The sequence below is a fragment of the Fusarium subglutinans genome (genome assembly GCF_013396075.1).
Source record: "Fusarium subglutinans strain NRRL 66333 chromosome Unknown NRRL66333_c0000001, whole genome shotgun sequence".
Lineage (NCBI taxonomy): Eukaryota > Fungi > Ascomycota > Sordariomycetes > Hypocreales > Nectriaceae > Fusarium > Fusarium subglutinans.
The window spans coordinates 968784-986360 of NW_023502064.1; the positions used below are offsets into that span (position 1 = coordinate 968784).

General features: G+C 48.9%; 7 protein-coding genes across 7 annotated transcripts; 3 read left to right on the plus strand and 4 right to left on the minus strand.

The window, feature by feature from the left end:
* Window positions 1–681: 681 nt before the first annotated feature.
* FSUBG_306 (uncharacterized protein) lies at window positions 682–2235 on the plus strand (the record flags this gene model as incomplete). Its single annotated transcript, XM_036680900.1, has 2 exons — window positions 682–1458; window positions 1507–2235. The coding sequence occupies 2 exons, from the start codon at window positions 682–684 to the stop codon at window positions 2233–2235; spliced, it is 1506 nt and encodes a 501-aa protein (XP_036544444.1).
* A 499-nt stretch (window positions 2236–2734) lies between these two features.
* Window positions 2735–6103, minus strand: FSUBG_307 (Saccharopine dehydrogenase; the record flags this gene model as incomplete). Its single annotated transcript, XM_036680911.1, has 5 exons — window positions 2735–2917; window positions 2978–3199; window positions 3327–3514; window positions 3808–4066; window positions 4814–6103. 5 exons carry the CDS (start codon window positions 6101–6103, stop codon window positions 2735–2737), a joined length of 2142 nt encoding a protein of 713 aa, XP_036544445.1.
* A 638-nt stretch (window positions 6104–6741) lies between these two features.
* On the minus strand, window positions 6742–8383 carry FSUBG_308 (GABA permease; the record flags this gene model as incomplete). Its single annotated transcript, XM_036680922.1, has 2 exons — window positions 6742–7625; window positions 7681–8383. The coding sequence occupies 2 exons, from the start codon at window positions 8381–8383 to the stop codon at window positions 6742–6744; spliced, it is 1587 nt and encodes a 528-aa protein (XP_036544446.1).
* Window positions 8384–10691: 2308 nt separating this feature from the next.
* On the plus strand, window positions 10692–11818 carry FSUBG_309 (isoflavone reductase family; the record flags this gene model as incomplete). The annotated part of the gene is made up of 3 exons (XM_036680933.1): window positions 10692–10924; window positions 10983–11557; window positions 11769–11818. The coding sequence occupies 3 exons, from the start codon at window positions 10692–10694 to the stop codon at window positions 11816–11818; spliced, it is 858 nt and encodes a 285-aa protein (XP_036544447.1).
* Window positions 11819–12690: 872 nt separating this feature from the next.
* Window positions 12691–13305, minus strand: FSUBG_310 (uncharacterized protein; the record flags this gene model as incomplete). Its single annotated transcript, XM_036680945.1, has 2 exons — window positions 12691–13155; window positions 13201–13305. The coding sequence occupies 2 exons, from the start codon at window positions 13303–13305 to the stop codon at window positions 12691–12693; spliced, it is 570 nt and encodes a 189-aa protein (XP_036544448.1).
* A 785-nt stretch (window positions 13306–14090) lies between these two features.
* On the minus strand, window positions 14091–15206 carry FSUBG_311 (metallophosphoesterase domain protein; the record flags this gene model as incomplete). The annotated part of the gene is made up of 1 exon (XM_036680956.1): window positions 14091–15206. One exon carries the CDS (start codon window positions 15204–15206, stop codon window positions 14091–14093), a length of 1116 nt encoding a protein of 371 aa, XP_036544449.1.
* A 659-nt stretch (window positions 15207–15865) lies between these two features.
* On the plus strand, window positions 15866–16501 carry FSUBG_312 (uncharacterized protein; the record flags this gene model as incomplete). The annotated part of the gene is made up of 1 exon (XM_036680967.1): window positions 15866–16501. One exon carries the CDS (start codon window positions 15866–15868, stop codon window positions 16499–16501), a length of 636 nt encoding a protein of 211 aa, XP_036544450.1.
* Window positions 16502–17577: the final 1076 nt, after the last annotated feature.

A 17577-nucleotide genomic window follows, 5' to 3' on the forward strand; every position in this document is an offset into this window, starting at 1 on the left:
GCGCCTACATTGGTGATCCTTAAATTGATGAATCGTCCAAATTGCACAAACAATCATGCTTACTATACGAATCTCTAACCGGGCGATCTTTCAAGGTGACATAAGTGTATCTCCACAGAATGAACCCTTGTGACTCAAGCACTGTTAAATCGATTTTTGACTGTAACATGCTGGGATTTCATGTCCTTGTCAAGCCTCGACAAAGAATCGGATGATGTTTGCTTTTGTAACACAGTGCTAGTCCTCGCTAAGAACGCGGCCAGTCCAAGTTTGATGATCAATTGAAAATCACCAAAACAAGACAAACTCGTTATGTAACATGACCAAAACACTCCTCAATAATATCTGGGAGATTCTCACTTAAAATCAAATCATTACAGCTTCGGCATTGACCATAATATGGCATCATGAGTTCATGACTGCGGGGATGGGGAAAAGAGCTGTCATATCACGTGATTTTACATGAGATCGGGTCGACTCACCAGACCTGGACCCGACGCTCCATGATGTGGCTGGGGGATCATCACCAGTTCAATCACGGCGCCAGACCCGGCTTTTTGCCCGCGGTTGGGAGCATCACTATCTTATCGCATCATCACAGTACATGATATCAGTTTCGTTCCATTTAATTGTATGCTGTAGTCGTGCGCGCTTCCTCTCCCTCGCCTCGCCTCAGGCGCGATGCCTTCGACGCGGCCGCCAAACGCGCAGTCGCCCATCGTTGATGTCGACGGCGCCCTCGATAACATCGATACCATTCGCATCCCCGAACCCCACGGTACATACTTACAAACACGCGGAGCTCGCGCAGCTCGTCGAATATACAAAGCTATGGGTGTCTGGCCATGGGACATCGTTCCCGAAGCACCTCCCAAGATGTGGGCCATCAATCTGCTAGAGGACCTCGCCCTTGTCGCAGACCATGTTGCCAGAAATCCAGGCGATACGCTGCAAGATCTTCAAACAGAGCTTCGGAAGTCCCTTGCGCGCGATCGCAAACCTTCTTATGCTGGAAAATTGATGGCGCAGGATGTCCACGCTGCAAAGAAGCGATTCGTTCGAACAATGCCTCAATCGCCTGATGCCCAAGACGACACTGGTGATGATGTTGGCACGGCCGAGCGACGATCCGGACGACGGCGAAGAACCGCAAACTATAGCGCTCCAGACTCACCAATTGACCCATCGCGATCGCGTCAAGATACTTCTTCAGAGGAGAGCGAAGAGCACATGGCCTCGTCTATTACCGTGGCCTCAGAGTTTCCTCCATCTCCCCCTGTACCTCGCAACATCAAGCATTTGAAACGACCGACCACAACAATACCCACGCCGATTGAGAAGCGTGTCCGTCATAGTTCGCCAGAAGGTTCGCGCCTGTCAGCTGCGCAGAGCCTCATGATGTTCAGCTCTCCGATGGCTACGTTCCAAATGGCCACATCTTTTGGCCCAAATACAACTGTCTGTTTGGCCAATATGCGATGAGTTCTTATGCTGATACATTGATAGGCCAATGCTACTCGTTCTCTCGAACCGATTAATCTCCAGGAGGCGTTAAAACCTGCGACCAATGTCTTCGTCGCAGCAATTGACGCACACGTCCGGACGATACGCTCCTCGCTTGCCATTGCTCGACAGGAAATATTTCCTCATAGGTCCAGGTCCCAAGAAGCCATGAGCAAACTTCGCGCCGCCCAAATGGGCGTGCAAGCGATCCAAGATGATATAGCAGAGTCGCAAGACAGGCTGCGACGACTTGTCGAAGAATCCGTCGCCGAGGACGCCCTTGCACCACAACTCCATGCACTCCAAGAAAATAACATGTCTTTACCACCCGAAATCGCACAAGCAATACGAAGCTATGAGAGTCGCCGAGCCGCCAAAAGCGAAGAGATAAAAACCCAAGAATCAGCCATCAATGCTAAACACGACGAGCTAAAACGAGCGGCCGAGGAACTCGACATAGCGGAGAAGAACTCGAGCGGCATAGAAGCCGACATAAGAGATCTCCAAGCGGCGGTGACGCGCGGAACAGAAGCAGCCCGGTTCGCCAACATGTTCAGCGTGATGGTGCAGCTGGGGCCGGAGGGATTGGCGAACATTGAACAGATATACCCAGAGATTGGCTCTCTACTCGAGTCGCTGCTCGCGTCGAGGAATAGCCCTTCGCAGCAGAACCATAACAACAATCATCATGTGCATAATGCGGTGGACGGAGACGAGGCTAATGGATTGTAGGGATTGGGCACGAGACCAACGTTAGTATAGCGATTTGAGTATTCCTTATATGGCGAGAATAGACTTCCGCATTATCTAAACTTGAATTGATGTTAGTAATAGTCGACAGGGCTTCATCGCATCTGATGTTTATTTGCCAATATTTTCTGATTGAGTTCAGGGTAGCACCAAAGTCCAGTGTTTTGACCAACTCAATTCGTGTCTTCCAATGCTGCGTATGAGCTACTACTCTGCCTACTCTCATATCCAATTAGCTCGGTTCCGTGGTCTAGTTGGTTATGGCATCTCGTTAACACCGAGAAGGTCCCCGGTTCGATCCCGGGCGGAACCACATTTTTTGGCCGTGACTCTTTTTGATCTCTTCAGTTCAACGACCTCATACCTTCTGTTGCCAAGGCTTATCTATTGTTATTCTAGTACTACATAACATCGAAATCGCCTGCACATTTCATAACCGATTTCCCATGTCTAGAGAGTATGCTCCACAAGGTTGATGCCCTCAGCTTCGACTCTGACTCGGATGGTGTCGCAGATCTCGCGGGAGTATGGAGCAATCACACCAGGCTGGCTCCTCGTCGAGAAGAAGCTGGGAGGCAATACCGCAGGTCAAACCGACAGACTTGGCCATAGCTGAGTAGCCGCCAGGCTCCCCGAAGAGTTCGAGGGTAGACGTGATTGTATTCTGTTACAGATCATATTAGCTACCTCTATTCTTTTCCGGGAACAGTCGATCAATACTCACTTTAGTCCCATCTTCCCACTGGACAACGAACTTGTGTTGGAGCATTACCAGATCTCGCTCACCGACCTGGAAGCTGCATAGCTTGTCCAATTGATCGGAGAGAGTGTCGAGGGGAGAATCGCGGACCGCAGCGACTCCGTCCGAGAATAGACCCATCCACTTGAGGCCGGCCAAGATGTTACGTCGTTCCTCGGCGGAGCGGAAACTGCAAATCTCATCTACCTTGATCAGCTTCAGCGGCAGAATCTGCGCCCGTAAGCTTCTTCTGAATGTGCGACCATGTGATACCCTTCTTCAGCCAGGCTTTGCAGCCTGCGTCAAGCTAGCCTAGGTCAATCAGAGCCTTCACCAGAGCAGGGTTGCCATCGTATCTCAGTGAGCTCTGGATGACGGTGCGAGCTTCGGGGATTCCATAAGCTTGACGAAATGGCACAGAATCTCGATTGGGATATGCAAGGAATGAGTATCCATCAAGAACGTGGTATGGAACTGCCTTGCTCATGAGATCTTTGTTGGAAATCTCCACCACGTTTCCTTCTTGAAGAAAAGTGGCAGAGTTTGGCTACGCAATCAAGGCGCCACGGGGGGACCAAGAAAGCTGAGAGGTTAGAGGCTTGCAAGCGAGGTCGGTTGCAGTAAGTTGGCGTAGGTACCTTGAAACGCAAAGGGTTGTCAGATGCCTCGGGTGCCGGAAGGCCGCCACAATACGAGTAGAACTCAAGAATCTAGACCAGTCAGAATAACAGGGACAAGGGAGCTTGCATCATACCTTTCCACCCTTTTCGTGGACCTCGCCGATAGTTTTGATAGCGTATAGGTGGTCCACACACCAGGATCGACACCGACTTCGTTCAACACAGTGATACCAGCCGCCTTGGCTTTGTCCTCGAGTTCACGAATGGCAGGAGATACGTAACTTGTGGTAACAACGTTTGTCTTGCCCTTGATAGCCGATCGAACGATGGCCGCATGGTGGACAAACGGTACGAGAGAAATGACGAGACCATGTTCTGCGATGCATTGATCAAGGTCCGGCGAAGCGACGTCACGGGCGATTGCGTTAGCGGAAGGTCTTCCAGCTGCCACATTCTGGGCAGAACAAAGAGTACAACAGGCTAGGCATCGCCCAGAAAGTCAGCTCGTCAAAACCTTCAGGCATATAAGGGTAAGGGAAGAGACACTGACCAATTGTGAGAACATTGTTCTTATTCCGGAGCAAGTAATCAACGCATGGCTTTGCAACCATTCCGTTTCCAAGAATGAGGATCTTTTTTTCAGACATGATGAGTGATAGTCAGCGTGATGATGTTGGGTGACCGTCACGAGAATGTTGATCGAACGAGATAGATGAGTTGGATTCTGGAGAGCAATCGGAGGATGTATCAGGTCGACATGAGGAAAGGAAATACGATCTTTTTAGTCAATTGAGTCATTAGACGAGCTGTTTAACCAAGATAGTCTTTGTAATGTCTAAAAGAGTTTGAGAATTGGCTGCCTACTGTGTATACATCGAGGGAGGGTCAAGAGCCATGGGGGCTGGAGCCTTTGATCCACCCTGCCAAGCCAGAAGATAGACACTTGTGCCAGGTTCGTTCCATGTTATTAAACTGGTTGAATTATCTTACAACTCTCGTGGCAGTATACTCTTGAGTTCTATATCGATGGATAAACTCAATTCCCAAACCGCGAATAGCATCTTCCGGACACTCTTTGATCTCAGTTATACCAAGTGAATATAAAACTTCAGCCCTAAGTCTTGACTGTAGATAACACATGGGTGTCATAGTTTAGATCTTATACATGATGTAAATAATCCCAGACAGCCAACGCATGTACCTTTGTGACGTGGTGAAACTCTGCAATTGACGCTGATTCGTCCACAGACGCCACTGGGGAGACATCAATAAAGTACTCAGGGTTCTTTAGTAGGAAGGACTCACTTGTTGCTGGGCTGCAGCCGAAGATGTAAGCTGGGATGTCAGCATACCGGTAATGTTTACAATCTGATGCGCCCATCGAGGGGATGGGAATAGGAGCATCAGCATCTGGTCGCAGGCTCTTGGCGTTGTCCTTGAGATGACCAACGATGGGATGATCGATGACCGAGTAACTGAAAGGGTTACTCGCAGCAGCCTGCTTCTTGATCTCAATACTCGCGGGCTCGTACTGCGGGATGATGGTGTCAATCAGCTCCAGAACTGTGTCTTCCCGCGTCCCAACTGGCATACGAACATCCAGCTCGAAGACACATGTTTCTGGGATCATGTTGACTTTAAGACCGCCCCTGATTGTGCCAACGTTGACGGTCGGTCGAGCAATAATTGTTGTAGTTCCAGGACCCATTGCTTGGTCGATAGCTCGCTGGACCTCTGGCTTTTCCAGATGCCTCTCCATTTCGACAGGTAGATCGACAGGTATTGATTCCGCCGACTTTATGATCTCATTTATGAAAGCGCTGGCTGTGCGGATAGCGCCCTTACTGAGATGAAGATATGGCCCCAGCGCGCCTTTGGTCTTGACAGCACATGTCAATCGCAGCGTTCCCTTTTCTGCGAATCTGATGGTCTCGAGACCACCTGGCTCAGCACACAGCATGAGATCACCACCCCATCTGTGCTTGTCTTGCTCAATGAGATATTTGGTCCCCCATTTCCCACCTGTCTCTTCGTCCGCGACAGCGCAAAGGGCAACACTCCCCGAGAGAAGGTGGCGACGCTCGTACAAAAAGGCATATGCAACGATGAGCGAAGCAGTCCCAGACTTCATGTCTACGACTCCGCGCCCATGGAGTCTTCCATCGACCATATCGCCCGACCAAGGATCTCGAGACCAGCCACTACCGTCACCGACGGGGAAAACATCGACATGGCCATTCAGCACTACGCGCGGGCCAGGGCGTTGTCCGCCTTGAAAGTCGCTAATTACATTGACTTTGCCGTCCCCGTTAACGTCGACGAGTTCGTAAGGGATGTTCTTACTGGATAAATATTCTCCGATGACTGTTGTTGCTTTGATCGTGTCCCCAGGTGGATTTGGGGATGCCGCTTGTACAAACTTTTGAAGAAAGCTGGTTTGGTTGTGCTCATCGGCTGTGAGAGCCTGGAGAAAGGCTTGCTTTTGAGGCATGGTCTGCAAATGTAATTGATGGGATAGGGAAAGATGGATTGCGTTTTCATCTCGTGTATCTGTGGTTTAAGTACACTTCCATTGTTGGCGATCATCGGAGAGGCGCTGTGATGATTCACGCCGGTTCTAGGTTGCAGAAGCAATGGCGTGGATTAGCATTATTGGATTACCTCTATAAGATCTATTAAGAACCGGATAAAGACATTTAAAATTGTATTTAATGTACTAAAATCACCGAAATTCCCCAACTTGGGTCATTCTTGTAAATCTCTGCCCAGGGACTGTCAGTATCTTCTATCAGGTACCCCAATGGCGGTACCAGTTGGGGAAGTTAGCCCCTCCAATGACTATGACTCTAATGGTGGATCAGAGTCAGAGCTGTGATGAGTTGCGCCATGGCCTGATGTTGACATCCACGTGGGGGAAGATTGGGTTTGAGGCTTGTTCGTCTTCGATACAAGTCGTCGTACGTAAAGATGGATGGCGGTCAGCCTGTCATAGCGCATACTGGTACAAGTTCATCAATCGACAGCCAACGGAGATGAACAGCGGCGACCGGAGTAGTAAAAAGCCAAGAATGCATTGCTACATATATGCTAACAACTATGATACAGGGGTCTTGGTGGTATCTGTAGAAATTAATTAGAATCCTTGTCTGGAACATCACTCGCCCCTTCATGTACGGGCGCACTACCTTCCTGGCCCTTAAGGACCTGCACGCCAGGCTCGAAGGAACCGTCGTCGTGGACTGGAGGTCCAGTAAAGTTCTTTCGGGCATAAGCAGCATACCAAACGATGGCAATAGCGGCAAAGCCAGCAAACACGGCAGAAGCGTAGTTCATGGTAGCGGGCTCGACAGGGAGAGAAACGGGCATGCAAAAGATGACGATGGAGAAGACAATCCAGACGACGCAAATGCCATTGATGAGAGGGCCAAACTTGCCCAGAGGGTAAGGAGAGTGCTTGACGATTTTTCGGCCTCGCACCAGGTTGACAGCGACAGGGACACCATAAGAGGAAGAGAGACAGATGGTAGCGACACCAGTGAAAGAGTTGAAAGCAGCAGAAGAGCCAAAGTAGATGCACCCAAGGATGCAGTCAACGACAGTAGAGAGGATGAGAGCATTGACAGGCATGTCGAAACGGGTATTAACCTTGCTCCAGAGCTTGTATCCGGGGATGGCACCATCTCTGGCGAAAGCATATGTGCAGCGAGACGCAGCAGTGAGGGCACCAATGCCTGCAAACATGAGAATGCCAAGGATGAGGAAGAGGAGACCGAAGCCACCAGCCGCGGAACCGGTAACAACCTTGAACAGGGTACCGATAGGCTGGGAGTTGGCGACGGAGAGAAGCATCTTGACATCGGGAAGGACGAAGAGAATGGGGATAAGGTAAATAATTCCGGTGACACCGGCGGCAGCGACGGAGAGGACGATGGCCTTGGGGACCTCACGTTCAGGGTTCTGGACCTCTTCACACATGGCAGCGACCATGCCGTAGCCAGTCAAGACATAAGCACCTATTGGTTGGAGATGGTTAGCGACCGTTTAATTGAAAAGGCTTGGCATACGTACCTTGCAGCAGTCCCACGAAGAACGACCAGCCTGAAGGCCAGCCACTTGCAGAAGCATCATAGTGGGTAAAGACGAACTCAGCAGAGCGACGCGAAGGCGCCATAACAAGCAACGTGACGATAATGATGATGACACTCGCACCGGTCCAGTAAATGCAGACCTTGTTGATAAGGTCCAAGTACCGCGAACCAAAGGCGTTGACCAAAGCACAGACAAGCATCACAGCCCAGAAGCACAAGACCGTCTGCCATGTATTCGCGACAAAATCCTCATTGAAGATGGTGATGGCGCTGAGAATAAGCTGCGCACCAGAAAAATTGATCGACAGTGTAACGGTCCAGTTTCCCACGAGCGTGAGCCAGCCATCGACGAAGCTGACGATGGGAGCGTAACGAGGTGTGCTGAGCATGGCGCTCCAGTAATACACGCCGCCGGCCGTTGGGAACACGGCGCAGATCTCGGCGAGAGAGGCGGCGATGCACATGGAGATGAGCGACACGAGGACCCAGCCCCAGAGAACGGTGACAGCTTGGCCGTTGGTCAAGGTGATGTACATTGTCGTCGAGAGACCGAAGGGGACGGCCATGATGGCGAACGACAGGCCGAGGACGCTCAGCATGCTGAGGTTTCGAGGGAGCTCAGCCTTGTAGCCCAGACGGGCGAGGGCCTGATCGGCGTCGCCGCTTTTGGTGGCAGACTCCATGATGGACGGACAGCAATTACAGATGGAAGAGACAATTAACAAATACACAGTCAAGTGTTGTGATTAGGTATGGCGTGGTACTGTGTGTACCTTTGCTGTGTTGTCGCGTCAATTATGATCAGGGGAAAGTGGACATTATTATCTTTTTAAAAAAGCAGACGAGAAATGAGAAACAGGAAACGGGCCGTGAGGGGCCTAGACTCGGCGTCCTCCACGATCTAGGTCCTACTTATCTCTGTCCTCAACGGGTTAGTCCATCTGGGGTACACGAGCATTAGTGGCTTGACATTTCGGTCATGATACCGCTGATCGCACGTATCGACGCGGCTAGATTCCGCCGTCTCTGCATGTGAGAAGAGCGCGATCGCGGCTATTCATCTTGTCCAAATACGAGCCTCGAAAGACCGCAACTCGAGCGATAACAAACCGACTCATCCTCACTTATATCTGATAACAAGGCAGCATCTCCACATGATAAGCATCGAGTCATTTGCCATTTCCCCAGATTGAGCTGATACGGATCCCAGAATCTCCTACGTAAAGACAAGCCCGAACAAGGAATCGTTTGATAGCGACCCCACCACGAGATAACCGCGCACCGAGCTGACACAGCGCGTCAACTGACTTTACTGGGCAGAACCTGTCAACCAAGATCCTCCGTTCAGTCCGTTCATCTTCTCCGCATTCTACGTTTCGTCGGTAGTTCCCACGCTTGGCCTCCTAGGCCTCTAGCGGACATATCCCTGTCTGACTCGTGAACTATCGCGTGTCACGCCTCGTGGATGGCCTTGGCGCCGTTGGCGGTTTAGTGATTCAGCCTTTGAGGGGTAACACCATCGTTACAAACTAACTAGACGTTGCATCTGTTGATTGGATATTGTAATACATTGCGCTAATGTACTTGTTGTGTTGGACTGCTGGTCATAGCTCCCTGTTAGCAGTATAGGAGCTCAGCCGCGAGCCGCGCTCTCTATCAAGACGACATGATAGCTGGAATATACTCGAATCAGCCATTTGCCGATGCATCCGGCTAGTCATTAGAAGGCGACGTTTAATTTCCATACTTATCCTCCATAAGAGTTCCCATCACCAACTCTGCCTGCTTTATCAGGGTCACTTCATAGCCCATTGGACCGGGCGCAATCGTGAGGGTGGCAAAGAGCTGCTCCGTGCAGTTCACTACACGCGGCTACGATTTGTGAGACCGCTAAACTTGACACTGCTGCAGTATACACTGATCGCAGATGTTGAACCAGCTTCTCCTTGTGACGGTGTCTAGGACCCCTGATGCGTGAAAGTGATATGTGTCTGATACAGCAGAGATGGCCACGAATGCACGTTGAGGAGAATTTCCCAGTGATGATATTAGATATTGTTCATCAACGTAATAAAGTATCGTTTCATTTGGCGTCTCCCATCGTCTAACATAAATTTGTAGCCAAGGACTCATGTTACCATCACGTTGGCCTATTGCGCTGAAGGTAGCAGGAGAATAACTTGTCAAAATCATCAAAAGAACCCATTTTCTGTGGTTTCCGCTCTTTTCATCAGGATACCTGAATCTCCAGTCCATATATATATATGTTGTACTAAGCTTTTTATGTTCACCTGGAAGATTGTGAACATGGCATAACCAAGACAACGCGCGCCTACCCGCGTCATCTTCTCGAAATGCAGTACGATAAGACCAAAATGGAACTTGTAAGATTGACTGAAGCTCACAAATCGTGGCATCGATACTGGAAAGAACATGATTTGGAGTTTGGAGACTAAGGTTGTTGTTTTATACAATTTATAATCCGCCTGCGCACAATCTCAATCACCACTCCTGTCACAGTTTAAGCTGGTACAGGATATGAATGTTGACTTGTTCGATTTCCTTTCTCACTGTCGTCTTAATGTGGGATGTCATAGAAAGCATATAGCATTGGCTGAACTGGTGTCCATCCATGCATTAGTAGGATCCTTAATTATTTGACCTAGATACCTAACCTACAGTGCCTAAGTAACAAGATAGCCCTGCTTATATGGATAGGGTTGAACGCAATCATATTAATGTATTAATGTATTTTTTTTTACCGTGCAGAAACAGAGCTGTTAAGGGATTAAAATCCAGATGAAATAGCAGATAATGTATTGCTCTATTGGTCAACAGTCAACTTAAGCATCAAGTAAGCTTACATCATATCCCAACATTAAGGTAGAGTCTTAATATTACCCCCAAGGGAGATCTCAGCACCAACAAAGCATTTACTTGCATCTCACTTATTGACCTTCATACCATATACAACCCGTGAATCTTTTAAAAATGCCTCTTCTTCCAACTGTAGCAATCGCCGGCGCGACTGGTAATCTCGGCACCAAAGTTGCTGAGGGGTTTCTCCAACAGCCATTTCGCGATAGGTTCCATGACATCATAGTCCTAGCACGCTCCCATTCACCCAAGGCCGAGAATCTCGTGAAACACGGCGCATCACTACGTCTATATACCGAGGAGAACTTGCAAGAGGCACTGGCTGGGGTCGATGTCCTTATCAACACGTGAGTCTACTTCAGTTTGACTGTGACAAGAGCTGACGCAGCTCGTCCTTAAATACAGTGTAGGCCCCAGTGGTCATCACTTCAAGGAAAGCCTTCTTCGCAGCATTCCTGGTTCAAGCGTGAAGCTCTATTTCCCTTCCGAGTTTGGTGTCGATCATTATGTGCACGACTTTCCACACGAAGAATGGGACGCCAAGAAGGCGCCCTTCCAGCTTGCATCAGAGCTCATCTCCGACAGAAGCATATGCCGCGTCTATGCTGGCCTATTCCTTGAGGACTCAATCGGTCCGTGGTTTGGCTTCGATACCAAAGGGGGCAGATATGAGGCTATAGGGGACCCTGCGCAGAAGACTTCGTACACGAGTATGTACGACGTTGGCAAGGCAATCGCCATACTCGCAAGTCAACCAGTCGGTACCATACGACCTGAGGTGTGTTTCAGCGGTGACTGCAAGTCCATGACTGAGATAGCAGAGATCATGGAAGCGAACGGGGCAGATCGTGTTCAAGTGACGAGTGTGCCGCTTGAAAAATACAAGGCCAGTGTACTGGCGAAGCCATCGCCTACGCCAGAGCGGTATCTACGGTTCTTGATGGGCGAGGGCAAGATCAACCATTCTAATGATGGGATAGGTAATCAGAATGATATAGTGCAGGTAGCAGGGGGCTTATCGACTTGGATGTCAATGTCTGAATTGGCAAAAGAGACGCATGGAAGGCCTTGGGCCGAAGCGGATTGGGAGCTGGCTAGCTAGTGAGGATTTGGATATCAAGAGTGAGATACTAGCAGTCATTTCTGGCCAAGGATGGCATATCACTATCATATATGGAAACACTTGATTAGATTATAGTCTGAAGGTCGATGATGCCGAGGAGAATGCCACTTCGGCTTGACGCACCCCGAGCCTGCATCCATGTGACATTTGATCGCGTCTGGAAATCAGAGTCAGTGATTAGTAGCGAGATTTGACTAGAGATAATGTCAGTCTCAGAGACGTAAATATTCTAGCCTTTGTTAACTCCATCTCATTGAGGCATTTTTGTGACCCGAAAGAATACTCTGCCGCAAGCTAGTGTTACACCGACTAAGCTCGAATAACTATTAATATGCAATGGCATGAGTGTATATTGGATTGTCAACCGGCGGCAACTGCATAGGCGGTGAGCTTGTATACCTAGATACTATATAAAGAGCATTCAGCCGCATCTTGAAGGACCTTTTGACCCTTGAGCTGGCTAGCGGACACAGCAGGTTCATATCAGTCAATCCTATCACATGGATACCTTGTATCATTGGCCCTTCACTCGAGTCGGATAAGACGGCATGGCACTCTACGCATTGGGACGACAATGTTGGAATCTGCGGAGATCCTTTGTCGGTTTGTCCCAAACCAAATGGAGGTCATAAGGTACAATTGTGTAGCTCTATTCTCACTTTGGTGATCCTATCGCTATGCCTCTTGAAAACTAGCCTTCGAAGACGAGAGCAAGAAATATACAAAGCTTCAGTTTGCCACTCATGGCTATTAATTCCTGCCACTCACGTCTTTCAGTCTCAGACTATTCCTTCACTCAAAGCTCCTATACCTCAATACATCTGTTCATCATGAAATCTACAACCACCTTCCTTCTTCTACAGTCGGTTGTTGCTTGCACGGCATTCACAAGTCCAGAGAAATTGCCCAATGGTGTAACGAGTGTCCATCGCTGGTATATTGATATTTGTGTTCCAAAAAAAAAAAAAAAAAAAAAAAAAAAAAAAAGAATCAAAGAAGGCCGCAAGCGGCCGCGCCATTGTTGGCGCCCAACACGGCTGTCAACACCAAGCGATCCAATACCCCCAAGCTAGCCCCTGCACCCATCACATACTCCAGCTCTTGATTATCGAGCCCTGGGAGAACTTGACCCTCTCTCGCCACACACTCCAACAGCCATCGAAAGTCGTCAACCTCACCATCACTCCCACGTTCAACCACCGTCACGGCCCGTAGCCTCAGGAGATCCGACATGGACGCGACAGAAGCACCTCGGAAGGGCTCTGCCACGTGGATCCGTTCGATGCATCCGTTACCGATTTCGATGAGGTCGAGTCGGATACGGAAGCCTTGAGGAGCATCGAACGCGATCTTGCCGTCGGACTCGAGACTGAAGCTTTGGGCGCCAGAAGAGACACCCTCCCAGATGTCGATTAGCGCTGCGGGAGGGGCCGCAACATCCACGTCCTCAGTTCGCTAGACCGAGGAGTGGGCAATGCTGGCTGCGCCGCCTACTAGAACTAGTTGACGACGCAAGCTCTTCCGGACTAGGCGGGTGGCGGCGTCGAAGCACTCGAAGAGTGCCTCGCGCAGTGGTGCAGGGATGGTTTGGTTGGACTTCGGCATTATGGAGGGGGCGAGAGAGGTTCAGGGCCTCTGATGGTTTGTCAGTATACTATAGTCGTATGGGAAAGAGACTCGACTTACTGGAGTATGTTGATGGGTGCTGGGTACCAGGGGGGAGCTTGGATCGCTTGGGACACGGGTTCATATAAGTATTCATCTGGGCTTTAGTTAGCAAGACAGTCAAATAACTTTCATTACCAGGAATGCAGAAGGGTTATTTATCACGTACAAAAGTATTGTTTATGATGTTCTGGGGAGAAAAGAAGAGTCCCATCAATATCCTCTCGAAGGTTCTGATAAGCACCTGGCTTCAGAAGTTCCTGCCATCATAAGAAGATCAATCGTAGTATCTCAAGTTCAGCAAGAACACAAGATATAGCCTCAATTATATGGGTATATACTCACCAGTGTAGTTCTTGCCTTCACGAGTGTCTGTCACGGTTTGATTAATCTCATATTCTATCGTGTTCTGTGAGCGCCTCACAAGGGGATCATGAGCTTAACAAGTCTACTATGATGCCATTAACTATACCATGAGTCAATAATTATAGTGTTCTTACTTCTCTTGAATGTTGATCGCTGAGCTTTGAAGCACAGCGGACGTGGCTTATGAGGGTGAAGGTTACTGAAGGAATAAATTACTTAAATGACAACATCCCCTGAGTTAAATCTCTATCCCTTATTCAGCAGAAAAACGAAGACGGGAGAAATTTGTTATCTGACTGATTGGGACTTCGTAATTTGATATGTAACACGTATTCAATTTTCAGGTTTTTCTCTTGGAATTATCTCTTGGAATCATCATTTAGATCGCGTTTTGCTTTCTTACTTTCTCCGTCTCCACTGACAGCCATGGCAGCCTTTCGCTTCTGGATGTTATGTCCCTTTTCCGGCATTGCGTTGCCACTTGAAGAATTTCCTTCGCCTGAATGGCGCTCAAGCTCAATGTCTACGAGCCACGGGTGCTGCGAGAGCCCCTTGTCTCCCATCAGTGCCGCATTGACGAAGAAGGTCTTCCCCGGAGGCAGGCGCTCTTCATCGCCCTGGCAGTCACTGGCGACACAACATCTTTGAGACTCATATCGCTGTAATTTGTTTTCCCTGGCTTTTCTGTCTTCCGGGGACTCCCACTTGGTCCCCTGTAGTCGCGGCAAACTCTCGACAACCCGCGACTTTGCATTGTCGATGTCGCTGAAATGAGATGGATTTTCTGAAATCCGTGGTCGCCAAGAAACGACCTTCGCACCCCAACTGTTGTGCACATGTCCGAAACAGTGGATCCGGGGCTGTGATTTTGCAATGGCAGAGAATAGCTGAGGGCAACCGATTCGTTGCCTTTCTGGCGTCATATCCATCATGCCATGCGGCGGGCCATGTGTCACCACAATGTCGGTACCCTTTGGAATAGAAAATTCATGGGCCCCATTGTACTGAAAACCCCAATCCGTGCTGCCGGCTGTTTCAGGAGTATATGGACTTGCATAAACCTTTACCAATGCGCCATTCTGGAGATGAAGTTCATGCGTTCCTTCGTCGAGGAATATGATACTATGGTCTGCTTCAGTGAAGAGCCTCTTAGCCTCACCGTAATCTCCATACTCATCCTTGATGCTTTGCTCGAGGTCCTCTTGTGCTACTCTGCTTGCTTCTGCAATCTTGTGCTTGAAGACCCCGTCGTCAAGAGAGAAGTCATGATTTCCTGCAATAACAATCTTGGTAGGGGCATCGATTCCCTTGAGAAGTTGAATCGCTTCTCGGAAGCCTTCCAGTTTGGAATCTTCCGTGAGGTCACCGCAATGGATGACAAGGTCGACTGGTTCGAGTGGTTTCTTATCCTCCTCGAAGCGTAATCCATGAGTATCTGACAGGATAAGAATCCTTGTCTTGATGAGAGACGACATCTTCCAAGCCTGCGTTTGCAAGATAGTGAGGTTTCGGGAGAGATCGGATAATAAATGGTGAACATAGAAAATGTAATGAGTATAGGTGCGCGGTCAGACTGACATTTATATATGCTCGGCAGAGGAAGTTTATTTAGTGTTTTGAGCTTTCCAATGGGTAATTGGATACCAAGATAAAGCTTTAAGAATGAGTTTAAGCTCTGAACCCAACGCCGAAACTTTATATACAGAACTCACTTTACCACTCAATCTCATTCGTCACCTGTGTTCGCAGCCCAAAGCCTAGTCTTATTGGCGGCAGTCAACTACATAGTTCTTAATGACTCGCTAGAAAAATAAAGTTGTTGTACCAACCATTGGGTCATCCAGGACTGGAAGTACGGAGGCTAAGTATCTTGACCAAAGAAAACGTTGGATGTCAGAAAGAACGCACTATACTAAGTTCTGTGTGCGATATAAGCTCTCTCAACTGCAAATCATAGTCCCGTGCAAATGCTTCGAAAAACTGTATATTAAAACTTATCTGTGCCCGGGTATATAAGAACGTAAGTGGTCTTCTTTCCACTAGGAGAATCTCTTCCCTTTTCATCACCAGAGAGTCTTTTTCGTCTAATTGTGCCCACCGACATCACAAAAAATTCGCACCGACAACAGAAGATATGGGCCTTTTCGACTTCATAACCCGAGCTTCTACTCCCCCACCCCCTTCACTCCCGAACCTTTCTTCATCTTTCGGAACCAAATCATGGAAGGTAGATCTGTCGTTTGGATCTGACCCCGACATGTTGAGGGGGAAAGTCCCGCTGGTGAACCTGACCACCGGCTGGCAAGCCCGCCTCGTACTTTATACGTCAGATATTGTCGGCTTGATGAGGAAAGGGCTGTACGTGTCTCAGAAGAACGTCATTGTGGAGGAGAGCTGCTTGACCATGCGTCCCCATCAGCAGGAGCACAACACATACTATTATGACCGTCGCTTTACTCTTACCGGGCCCAGTTGGAAAGGGAGTTTGGTGGTCACGACACTCAGTTGCCCTATTGTAACCAACTTCCGCGTTGAGCATCTTTCAGCGGACAAAGTATATCAATGTTATGCATCGGATTATTTCAAATCGCGATGCTGGGCATACAATTTTATGATTGAGAAGCCGGAGGTCAACGCAAACTACATTTTGGACGACACTCCTTTGGAAGGCTTATGGCCGTGGCCTCGGAAAGAATGTACCACTCAAGGAATGGAAAAGGAGAGGGAAAAGGGGGGAACTGAGGAAGGCGATATGCTTGACCTGATCTGAATGAACTTGTCGAGCTGCATGAGTTGGAAAGGACGCACTTGCTCGTTTTGATAGACATCAATATACTTAATCTCGTCCTCGCCATTCTGTCTCTTCTTTTTCCTTTTCTCTTCTTCAGAAATATCACAATGGACTAATAGTATGTCTCCCTACCTTGAACTCTACCCAGCTCTGATTCACAGCCTCCTCACCACCATGATTCCCAGCCTTCTTACCACTATGATTCACTGTGCTAACTTATACACCTAGCTTACTATACAAAACCACACTCGCTCTCCGGTGCCCACAGCCCGATCCCCCAACCCCCCCCAACCCCCCGACAAGCTCTCCCCTCCCCGATGCGTCTCCTCCCGCCGGCCAGGGTCAGGCCGCCAATGCCGCGGCGGATCCCCCGCAGATGCCCGCCCCTCCGTAAGTCTTTTATCATCCCTTTGATCCAACGAACGAGATTCTAACTGCCCTGCTTCATTTAGTAGCTCAGCGGGAGCATCCCCGGGGACCGCCGTCGGCTGGCAATTACCATCGGCCTTGACCGCCCCTGACAGCGGGAGTCGCGAGCCGTGGGAGGTGGAGGTGGAGGCGAAAATAGTCTCGGGTTGGGTTGGGGCAGCGGGATTCCTTGGGGCAGTGCTGTGCGGCACCGGATATATAATTATCCAAGCGGTGAAGGTGTTTAATACATCTTTATAAACATCAATATAACAGCGTCATTACACAATTCTATTATTCGTTTGTGACTAAATCTCCTCCCTTTGCCTAACTTAAGTAAAGACTAGATGAATTAAGTAAAGTCTAGCTAAGTTTAGAGCATATTTGGAGAGCCTTAGACCAGTTTATTCTAGCACCATTCAATGTGAGAGGTTTTATTCCTAACTTGGATGACTGCTACAGCCTGAATGCACATGCACATGTACATGTTTCAGATTACTACTCCGGTGTGATTTGCCCGCTGGATGCCTATAATAGATGTGCGTCCTATTATCATGCAGGTAAGATGTTTTAAAGGGCGGCCTGCCCTCGCAGCCTGACAATAAACTTATCGCGCTCACCTTCACTGGGAAAATCCGAACATTAAA